Source organism: Blennius ocellaris (genome assembly GCF_963422515.1).
Source record: "Blennius ocellaris genome assembly, chromosome: 19".
NCBI classification, from domain to species: domain Eukaryota; kingdom Metazoa; phylum Chordata; class Actinopteri; order Blenniiformes; family Blenniidae; genus Blennius; species Blennius ocellaris.
Window position 1 is genome coordinate 5,848,091 of NC_137668.1, and position 11,405 is coordinate 5,859,495.

General features: G+C 46.1%; 1 protein-coding gene across 1 annotated transcript in view; it reads left to right on the plus strand.

The window, feature by feature from the left end:
- The window catches only part of map3k15 (mitogen-activated protein kinase kinase kinase 15), a 36,614-nt gene extending 25,412 nt beyond the window's left edge, over nucleotides 1–11,202 (plus strand). Inside the window, 10 exon segments of the mRNA XM_080514891.1 lie at nucleotides 83–266; nucleotides 752–929; nucleotides 1,385–1,559; nucleotides 3,454–3,639; nucleotides 4,389–4,494; nucleotides 5,869–6,109; nucleotides 7,243–7,355; nucleotides 7,465–7,571; nucleotides 7,667–7,743; nucleotides 10,650–11,202. Coding sequence (XP_080371017.1) covers nucleotides 83–266; nucleotides 752–929; nucleotides 1,385–1,559; nucleotides 3,454–3,639; nucleotides 4,389–4,494; nucleotides 5,869–6,109; nucleotides 7,243–7,355; nucleotides 7,465–7,571; nucleotides 7,667–7,743; nucleotides 10,650–10,713 — 1,431 coding nt within the window. The 3' untranslated portion in view covers nucleotides 10,714–11,202.
- Nucleotides 11,203–11,405: the final 203 nt, after the last annotated feature.

Sequence of the window (11,405 nt, forward strand, 5' to 3'; positions counted from 1 at the left end):
TGTTGGGTTTTTTTTGTGTTTTTTTTTTCCAACGTCTCCCCGGTTCCTGGAGCTGATGGCAGCGCGGGTTGGTGTTTCGCAGGTGGGCATGTTCAAGATCCACCCGGAGATCCCCGAGTCGCTATCCCAGGAGGCCAAGTCCTTCATCCTGCGCTGCTTCGAGCCCGACCCGCACAAGAGGGCCATCGCCTCCGACCTGCTCAAGGACACCTTCGTCAGGCACAACGCCAAGGGCAAGAAGAGCAAGATCGCCTTCAAGCCTTCAGGTTTCAGCCGTACCATGTTGTTGTCCAGCTCTGGTGGGACACGGAGGATTGAGGGTTAACGTTGGTATCTGTGGACCGCTTGGCTGCTCCAGATCACTGAGGGTGTCTTCTTCATCAATCACTGGGTTTGAAATGACGATGATGATGAAATATGGTTAAATTCAGCCTCTTCGTGGTCAAAACTCTGATCCTCCATAATGTAAACACAACTTGGGCGTGTGCACAACCAGTGATGTCACTCTGTTATTGTCAGAAGCTCCGCCAGCAGAGGAAATACCTGTTTAGCGGCTATTTTCTCGCAGATTGTCGTGTTTTAACATTTTACCCTTGAGACCAGTTAGCATAAAAAATGTCCCTGGAAGCGACAGCCAGAGTGTTTTGGAGGTGGAATTTTCATTTCACCAGGACTTTAATCTGAACGTTTGTGTGTAAACAGGCGACCGTGTTGAATCCCTCGGCATTTTCCCCTTCCTTCTGGTTCCCAGACTACATCCACAGCGTGTCCCTGCCGGTGCAGCTGCAGTGCGAGGCGGCGGGCAGCAGCAGCAGCGAGCACGGCTCCGTCAGCCCGGACTGCGACTCCAAACACGACGTGTTCTTCCAGAAGAAGAAGAGCTCCGGGTCGGAGAACCTGCTCAAGCCGCCCAACGCCAACTTCCTGAGGTGGGTCAGAGCTGAGGGACCAGCTCCGCTCTCATGGAACATGGTTGGTGGAGACGTGCACGTACGTGTGTGTGTGTGTGTGTGTGTGTGTGTGTGTGTGTGTGTGTGTGTGTGTGTGTGTGTGTGTGTGTGTGTGTGTGTGTGTCGGGGTGACAGGTGGCCTTATTGCATCCACTCTGCCTCACTGCCTTTTACAGCTTCAACATAATGAGACCTGATAACTTTATGAGATTCAGCTGGCTCTTACACACACACACACACAAACACACACCCGTGCACACACGCACCCTGCCGCTGACACACGTGTACGTATGTGCGTGTCACGTCACGCCGCGCTGACTCATGCTGCCTCTGCACTTTGCTGGGCACACAAAGTAACCAGGAGAGGCTTGAATCTGTAAATAAAGCCAGCGGCACGTCACAGTGTGTGTGTGTGTGTGTGTGTGTGTGTGTAGTGTCCCAGACGAGGGTTCAGTGTCAGAGGACCGCACGGCGCCCCCCTCGCCTGAGGACAGGGACGGCGGCCTGTTCCTGCTGAAGAAGGACAGCGAGAGACGAGCGATTCTGTTCAAGGTTCTGAACGACGACCAGGAGAAGGTCATCTCCAACCTGAAGGAGAACCACATCCAGGTGTGTGTGTGTGTGTGTGTGTGTGTGTGTGTGTGTGTGTGTGTGTGTGTGTGTGTGTGTGTGTGTGTGTGTGTGTGTGTGTGTGTGTGTGTGTGTGTGTGTGTGTGTGTGTCACATAACCCCCCCCCCCTCCCAACCACTCCTCCGTCACAGTGATGTACATCAGACTCTGCAGGTCTTGAAGCTTCATTCCATTTAAAAAACATTTTTTTGCACGAGATCAGATTTTTTTTCACGTGATCGTTCGTCACATTACATTTTAAACCTCAACCATCGGACCAGATGTTTTGGGGCCCCCGGAGCGCAGGAGACGACGTGAAGTCGCGCTAGTCAGCACCAGGGTTGCCAGATTTGACTCAGTGAAACACCTCCACAAAAACCAGCCCGAATCTCAGCCTGTGTAGGAATCGTGTTAAAACCCTCCAATAGTTTCATGTGTAATAAAGAACACGCCATAAACACACCAGTGACACAAACCCCTACCCCGTGTGGCTCCCCGACTGGGGGATGTCGCCACATCTGGCAACGCGGGTCAACATGTAGATTCATCGGCCTGCTTCCCAGTTCTTAGGACGCCAGCGTGTCCTCGCATACGTCACGAGTAACGACTTGCATGGCATCCTCGGAAGTACGGACAACCTCCGGCATCTCTTTCCCAAATGCATTATGGGAAATTTGTCCTCCCAAGCCTGGGCGGAGCCAGAAGACACCCGGGTATTCCATGTGCACTCGGTGAGAACCGGCCTAAGAACTGGGTCAGTGCTTGATTTCACACTGACGACGTCTCACGAATACACGCGGACGCAAGTACCGTCGGGCATTGGGTCGGAACGCCGCCATTTTCAAGTGGTTGTTCAATACGAGCCGACAAAATCGCGACAACATGAGGAAGGAAAGGAGGAGGAGGAGAAAGAGGGAAAACAAAACGAGGCGTCAGACTCCTTCCATCTTAAAGTTCAGTTTATTTTAGTTATTTTTTTTACTCGGTTTAAAACACAAAAATAGTTTGAGTCTTCCAGGTGTTCATGTCTCTGACATGCATATTAAATGATCTTGATAAAATGATGTTCTCTCTGCCACTCAATGCAGGATTTGTAATTAAAAGGCTCTTTGGTTGTGGCATTAATGCAGTGGTTCTCAATTATGTTCTGTCAGGCCCCCCCCCTAGAGGACACAATTGTTTTCAGCCCCCCCCCCGAATTGTACTACCATTGAGAACCTGATAATATTTATTTATTTATCTGTATAAACCACTGTATGATTTGCTGGCCACCAGCATTCTGCATACAATCGTCTGATTATCAAAATAAATTAATAAAATGAGCTGGAGGCCCTTTTTTTTTATCGTTCAAGCATGAATAAAGACACTAATACTGAAAGTTGCACCTGCCTCACGCCCCCCCCCTGACACCCCACCACGCCCCCCCAGGGGGGCGCGCCCCACCATTTGAAAAGCACTGCATTAATGGAATATACACCTTCAGACTCCTCTCCTGATCCACTCTTTCATTCTATCAAAGTAAACATTTCTACTGTAACAATCAGCATTTGTATGAAAACTGTCCTTATTCAGCTCACATTGAGATCAACTATTTAGCAGTGCTTTATCTTGAGGGACCCACTTTTTTTTTACCATTAAACTTTGGTCTGGTGACGCTTCAGTTTGGACAATTTTAAACTTTCATTCTGCAGTTTTCCGCCATAAAAGAAGCATTGAGCTCTAACACAGCATTTATGTAGATAGTGTGAGATTTCATGATATTCTGGATTGAAAACAGCAAAAGGCCACACAGTGAAGAGAGGCTGCACATGTAATAGTAACAGTTGTTTCTCGTGCCGCCACCAGGGGGCGTCAGGAGCCTTTAAAAGTCTTAACTGGAAGGGTGAATTTCAGGGCATCGAGGAGGTGCAGCTGTCGGTGGATCACATCAAGCAGATCATCTGCATCCTGCGAGACTTCATCCATTCCCCGGAGAGGCGAGTGATGGCCGCCACCATCTCCAACCTCAAGCTGGACCTGGACTTCGACTCCACGTCCATCAACCAGATCCAGCTGGTCCTGTTCGGCTTCCAGGACTCGGTGAGCTCAAAGTGGTTCCACGTCCAGAGACCAGCGGTTCTGGTGTTTCAAAACAAAACAAAACGAAAAAAGGATCAGAAAAAGCTGGGAAACATTACCTTGACATTAAAGATTAAACACGGCCATCAGAAACACACCGATACTGAAGAACCGCCAGATAATGAAGGACATGAAGTCATTAAACAGACACACGTGTCTAAATTAATAGGAAACTCATTTTGAGCAGAGGAATTTAAAAGAGTTTAAAATTAGAATTAGTTGTTTATTTTTCTTAACTCGATCTGACACATTTGAACCACTTTATGAACTATTTCATCAGTTTGACCGCCACTGGGAAAACAACCCCCGTCCTGAGTTCAACACGTGTTGCTTTCATTAAACACAAATGTAAAAACGTGTGTCAACAATGTGACTTTAACCATTTTAAATCACAAGAAAATGACATTTTCTTAAGTTTTCTCAGTCAAAAAAAAAAGATTTAAAGGAATTAAAGGTCATTTTCAGCAGCATCAACTTTATTAAATTCAGTTAAAAGGAAAGAAAAACTTTTAAATGATCTATTTTTTGCTTTTGTTTGACACTTTTCTTTCCTTTTTCCCTCTTTTTATCATTCTTTCCTTTTTCTTTCCTGATTTATTTTCTATTTATTCCATTTCTTTTTTTCTTCATATTCAATTTTTTCATTTTCTTTTTTTTTGGGGGGGGGGGATTATTCTTTAAATTCAAATGTTGTGTTCTTATAATCTCAGGTGAACAAGGTCCTGAGGAATCATCACATTAAGCCTCACTGGATGTTCGCCATGGACAACATCATCCGCAGGGCGGTGCAGGCCGCCATCACCATCCTAATCCCAGGTGAGAGTCCTAATCCAGGGTCAAAGTCTTCATCTCAGGTGAGAGTCCTAATCCCAAATCAAAGTCTTAATCTCTGGTGAGAGTCCTAATCCAGGGACAAAGTCTTAATCTCAGCTGAGAGTCCTAATCCCAGGTCAAAGTCTTAATCTCAGCTGAGAGTCCTAATCCAGGGTCAAAGTCTTAATCTCAGGTGAGAGTCCTAATCCAAGGTCAAAGTCTTAATCTCAGGTGAGAGTCCTAATCCCAAATCAAAGTCTTAATCTCAGGTGAGAGTCGTAATCCCAGGTCAAAGTCTTAATCTCAGGTGAGAGTCCTAATCCAGGGTCAAAGTCTTAATCTCAGGTGAGAGTCCTAATCCAGGGTCAAAGTCTTAATCTCAGGTGAGAGTCCTAATCCCAAATCAAAGTCTTAATCTCAGGTGAGAGTCGTAATCCCAGGTCAAAGTCTTAATCTCAGGTGAGAGTCCTAATCCAGGGTCAAAGTCGTAATCTCAGGTGAGAGTCCTAATCCAGGGTCAAAGTCTTAATCTCAGGTGAGAGTCCTAATCCAGGGTCAAAGTCTTAATCTCAGGTGAGAGTCCTAATCCAGGGTCAAAGTCTTAATCTCAGGTGAGAGTCCTAATCCAGGGTCAAAGTCTTAATCTCAGTTGAGAGTCCTAATCCAGGGTCAAAGTCTTAATCTCAGGTGAGAGTCCTAATCCAAGGTCAAAGTCTTAATCTCAGGTGAGAGTCCTAATCCCAAATCAAAGTCTTAATCTCAGGTGAGAGTCGTAATCCCAGGTCAAAGTCTTAATCTCAGGTGAGAGTCCTAATCCAGGGTCAAAGTCGTAATCTCAGGTGAGAGTCCTAATCCAGGGTCAAAGTCTTAATCTCAGGTGAGAGTCCTAATCCAGGGTCAAAGTCTTAATCTCAGGTGAGAGTCCTAATCCAGGGTCAAAGTCTTAATCTCAGGTGAGAGTCCTAATCCAGGGTCAAAGTCTTAATCTCAGGTGAGAGTCCTAATCCAGGGTCAAAGTCTTAATCTCAGGTGAGAGTCCTAATCCCAAATCAAAGTCTTAATCTCTGGTGAGAGTCCTAATCCAGGTTCAAAGTCTTAATCTCAGGTGAGAGTCCTAATCCCAAATCAAAGTCTTAATCTCTGGTGAGAGTCCTAATCCAGGGTCAAAGTCTTCATCTCAGGTGAGAGTCCTAATCCACAGCCGGACCTTTAAGACCATTTAACCGTTGATGGCCAGATTACCAGCTTCCATTTTTTTTCTTTCTTTCAAACTCTCAGTGAATAGTTAGCAACAGTTATAGAAAACATCACTTTTCTGATAAAACGATTATCGACTATCATCAGACAGTCCCAGTTTTGACCTTTGACCCCCCGCAGAGCTGAAGACCCACTTCGGCCCGGCGTCGGAGTGCGAGGGGGCGGAGAAGGAGGACGAGGTGGACGAGGAGGAGGTGGAGTTCGGCCCCGTGCTGGCCCCGCACGCCGACGACCCCGGGACCGCCTCCGAGCCCGCCCACTCCCCCGGCGGCACGCTCGGCTCCGCCCACTCGCAGGAGCAGCAGCGCACGCAGCATCAGCTGGGAGCTCAGCTGGGACGCCTCAAGCAGGAGACCAACAGGTTTGGATTACGCAATAAGAAGCGGATTATCAGATTGCAGTCTGGAACACGTCCAGGCAGAAGTGTCACGCGTGGCGAGTGATGAAATCCCACAGTGTGAGGAAACTGACAGAACCGGAAACCTTCCGCATCCACGCTCTATTGACGTTTTCTAAAAGATCAAATCAAAGCAATGTAGATATTTTCAAGCCGTAGTGTTTCTCACGCTTTGCCCTCTGGAAACATCCCGTCTTGCCTGCGAGGTCACACCTACAATTATGTGCCGTCAGTAAATGAAAGCTTCTATTCAGCGATAATGATCATGTAGCCGTCACTGTGAGTGTGGAGGAAGTTCTGAGTTCAGGTCTAAACGGAGGCTTTGTGCTGCTGAGACCCGCCATTAAAATATTCACTAACAAATATGTTAATAGACTTCCCTAACCCTAAAGCAAACACGTGAATGATTACGATCCCTCAAAACACATGCACACACACACACACACACACACACACACACACACACACTGAATCAAGATTAATATTTGGTTAAAAAAAATGTATGTGTGAATTTTTTTAATTAAAATTCTTCCCATGACAGTGGAAGCTGTAGTTTATTTTATTTTATTTTATTTTATTTTATTTTATTTTATTTTATTTTATTTTGTTTTATTTTGTTTTATTTATTTATTTATTTATTTTTATTTATTTTTATTTTTCTAATTTATTTTATTTTATTTTGTTTTGTTTCATTTTATTGTTTTTTTTTGTCATAATACATTATAAAAGGATTTGCCTCCTCCTTTATTTATTTATTTATTGAAATGCTGTAAAAGACATAAAAGGTAATGCGCCAGTCAAACCCGGTTCTGCCCTTCGCTGACCAGCAGATAAATGTTTTCATACCTTAGTGTTTATTAAATATTTGTTTCTCTGGTTTGAAATCGAAGCGGCTGCTGGAGGTTGAAGGGAGATGAGGAGAAAAAACCCTGAATGTAAGTCAAGTAGTTTTGTTCTGAAGAGATGAAGAGATGACAGCACCGCAGTGAGGTTCAAAATAACTCACGTTGCTCCTTTATAAAGCCCAGAGGTTGTTTGTTCTGGCCCTGGCCGCAGCGGCGTTTCCACGGTAACAGGCGATGCCGTTGTGGCTGCAGGCTGCTGGAGGAGCTGCTGCAGAAGGAGAAGGAGTACCAGCAGGTCCTGAAGACCACGCTGCAGCAGAGGACACACGACCTGGAGCTGGTCCGGGTCCGACACAGACCGCCAGGTACCCCCCCTCCCCCAACACCCCCAACACCCCCACCCCCCCGGTCTGTGGTGAGATTTAAACTCCGACTCAAACTTTACTTTTGTGCAATTGTGTATTTTCACTTCAGACGTCTCTCCTCCCTCCATCTTCCACATCCCCGCGGACCACGAGCCGGACAAGCAGCTCACCGATTGGCTGAAAGACCAGGGGGCGGACCCCGACACCATCGACAAGGTTCGGTCTCAGTAAACCCTTGAATTTGTCTGATTCTCCTCGTGGACACAAAAACAACCCTGTAAACTTTGAGTCTTGATGTTGTGTTGTTTCAGTTCGTGATGGAGGAATACACGCTGGCTGACATCCTGGATGACGTTAACAAAGACGACCTCCGCAGCCTACGTCTTCGGTATCACGCTTTTTAGTTCACATTCGGAGAGCCTGAATCAAAGTACTGGGAAAACCTGCATTTGGTCTTTTGTTTGCAGGATTAATTCTGGCGTTTTAAATCATTAATCCAGAGTGTCAAACACGTTTTAGTTCCGGGGCCAGACTGGTAAAATGGTGCCATAATCACTTTATTGCTTTTCTTTGTTGTGGCGCAGAATATATGACATGGAAATGTATATATTTTCACAACAATCAAACAATTACCAACAAAAATGACAACAATCAACATTGAGCTGATTTTAATGAAACCTTCTGGTGCAAAATACATTGAAATGTAAAATGTTCTTATCATTTTTACAAACTCAAGAGCTTCTAAATAGACTTGATAAAGTTTCAAGATATAATTATAAATTCATTATAAGCTCCTTTTTTGACAAACTTAAGGCTAAAGGAGGCTCTAAAGGAAGCATCAGTGTTTCCTAGGCTAAAGGAGGCTCTAAAGGAAGCATCGGTGTTTCCTAGGCTAAAGGAGGCTCTAAAGGAAGCATCAGTGTTTCCTAGGCTAAAGGAGGCTCTAAAGGAAGCGTCAGTGTTTCCTAGGCTAAAGGAGGCTCTAAAGGAAGCATCAGTGTTTCCTAGGCTAAAGGAGGCTCTAAAGGAAGCGTCAGTGTTTCCTAGGCTAAAGGAGGCTCTAAAGGAAGCATCAGAGTTTCCTAGGCTAAAGGAGGCTCTAAAGGAAGCATCAGTGTTTCCTAGGCTAAAGGAGGCTCTAAAGGAAGCGTCAGTGTTTCCTAGGCTAAAGGAGGCTCTAAAGGAAGCGTCAGTGTTTCCTAGGCTAAAGGAGGCTCTAAAGGAAGCGTCAGTGTTTCCTAGGCTAAAGGAGGCTCTAAAGGAAGCATCAGTGTTTCCTAGGCTAAAGGAGGCTCTAAAGGAAGCATCAGAGTTTCCTAGGCTAAAGGAGGCTCTAAAGGAAGCATCAGTGTTTCCTAGGCTAAAGGAGGCTCTAAAGGAAGCGTCAGTGTTTCCTAGGCTAAAGGAGGCTCTAAAGGAAGCATCAGTGTTTCCTAGGCTAAAGGAGGCTCTAAAGGAAGCATCAGAGTTTCCTAGGCTAAAGGAGGCTCTAAAGGAAGCGTCAGTGTTTCCTAGGCTAAAGGAGGCTCTAAAGGAAGCATCAGAGTTTCCTAGGCTAAAGGAGGCTCTAAAGGAAGCGTCAGTGTTTCCTAGGCTAAAGGAGGCTCTAAAGGAAGCATCAGAGTTTCCTAGGCTAAAGGAGGCTCTAAAGGAAGCGTCAGTGTTTCCTAGGCTAAAGGAGGCTCTAAAGGAAGCGTCAGTGTTTCCTAGGCTAAAGGAGGCTCTAAAGGAAGCATCAGTGTTTCCTAGGCTAAAGGAGGCTCTAAAGGAAGCGTCAGTGTTTCCTAGGCTAAAGGAGGCTCTAAAGGAAGCATCAGTGTTTCCTAGGCTAAAGGAGGCTCTAAAGGAAGCGTCAGTGTTTCCTAGGCTAAAGGAGGCTCTAAAGGAAGCATCAGAGTTTCCTAGGCTAAAGGAGGCTCTAAAGGAAGCATCAGAGTTTCCTAGGCTAAAGGAGGCTCTCAAGGAAGCGTCAGTGTTTCCTAGGCTAAAGGAGGCTCTAAAGGAAGCACCAGAGTTTCCTAGGCTAAAGGAGGCTCTAAAGGAAGCATCAGTGTTTCCTAGGCTAAAGGAGGCTCTAAAGGAAGCATCAGTGTTTCCTAGGCTAAAGGAGGCTCTAAAGGAAGCATCAGAGTTTCCTAGGCTAAAGGAGGCTCTAAAGGAAGCATCAGAGTTTCCTAGGCTAAAGGAGGCTCTAAAGGAAGCGTCAGTGTTTCCTAGGCTATAGGAGGCTCTAAAGGAAGCATCAGTGTTTCCTCGGCTAAAGGAGGCTCTAAAGGAAGCATCAGTGTTTCCTAGGCTAAAGGAGGCTCTAAAGGAAGCATCAGTGTTTCCTAGGCTAAAGGAGGCTCTAAAGGAAGCATCAGTGTTTCCTAGGCTAAAGGAGGCTCTAAAGGAAGCATCAGTGTTTCCTAGGCTAAAGGAGGCTCTAAAGGAAGCATCAGTGTTTCCTAGGCTAAAGGAGGCTCTAAAGGAAGCATCAGTGTTTCCTAGGCTAAAGGAGGCTCTAAAGGAAGCATCAGTGTTTCCTAGGCTATAGGAGGCTCTAAAGGAAGCATCAGTGTTTCCTAGGCTAAAGGAGGCTCTAAAGGAAGCATCGGTGTTTCCTAGGCTAAAGGAGGCTCTAAAGGAAGCATCGGTGTTTCCTAGGCTAAAGGAGGCTCTAAAGGAAGCATCGGTGTTTCCTAGGCTAAAGGAGGCTCTAAAGGAAGCATCGGTGTTTCCTAGGCTAAAGGAGGCTCTAAAGGAAGCATCTGTGTTTCCTAGGCTAAAGGAGGCTCTAAAGGAAGCGTCAGTGTTTCCTAGGCTAAAGGAGGCTCTAAAGGAAGCGTCAGTGTTTCCTAGGCTAAAGGAGGCTCTAAAGGAAGCATCAGTGTTTCCTAGGCTAAAGGAGGCTCTAAAGGAAGCATTGAGCCTCCTTTCCTCAGCTTATTGACAATTCAAACATTCCTTATCACTTAAACACTTCAGGGGTTTAAGGAAAAGGAGATATGAACGGAGATCAGAGGGACCATTCAGATGCATCTAAAGTCCCAGTCCATATTCTCCTGGACGTGGTACTTTTATTTTGACAGTCACCGTAGTCACAATCCAACTTGGTCGTCTGTCCAGTAGAATGTCCGTGTTCTATCATTGTTAATGTATAAAATGTTCTCTTCTCCATGTGTGTGCGGTTTCATTATAAAAACCAGCAACAGCACCAGCCGGTGGCCTGGCATGCTCACTACATCGTTAACAGTGTTTTCAAAACGTCGCCATGTGAAGGCGAAGAGTTTCTGAACTGACTGTGTTCCTCAGGGGCGGCGTCCTCTGCCGGATCTGGCGAGCCATCCAGCGGCACCGGGAGCGAGGGCGGCTATAGGGCCTCCACGGAGCACCGCTCTCGCTTTTGCATCAAGGAACCACGCACACCTTAGCAGCCTGCCCCCCCCCCCCCCCCTGCCCCCCCGCCCTCCACCCACCGTGCCTGTCTGTCGCTCAGTGTCTGTGGCTGAGAGACTGAACCACCGGCCGGTCCAGACCAAAGCTCCACTGTCACAGCGGCTTCTCTGTGCCTTACACTTTCTTTTACTGCTTAAAAAAACAAAACAAAAAAAACACTGAAAAAGTAGTTTATTTCTGTCATTTCTTCCACATTTTGCTGTAGAAGGTCACTTTGAATCCGGGAGGACGTTTCAGTTTGACCGACTTTAAATGTGATTTAATTTAGCGTCATGTAGCGTGTCGACAAATCACTTCCTTCCCATTTATTATTTATGAGCTGAAGCTATTCTCTTCTCGTCTGTGTGCATCATCACCTTTTTTTTTTTTTTTTTTTTTAATTCCAACTGTCATGCAATGTTACTTTGTGCTTTACACCTGCAATAAAAACCAGGAAATCGATGAGGCCCGTGGTCAGTTTTGGTTCTCCATCAGATTTCCTCCGAACCGTGGCGTGGGCCGGCACCAGACAAGATCAAACCTGACCTCCATGCCCTTTTTCCCTTCCAGCCTTTTTTATCGCGGTATTGAAACAATCGTTTTCGCTCAAACAACCTCCGCACCGCCTACTCG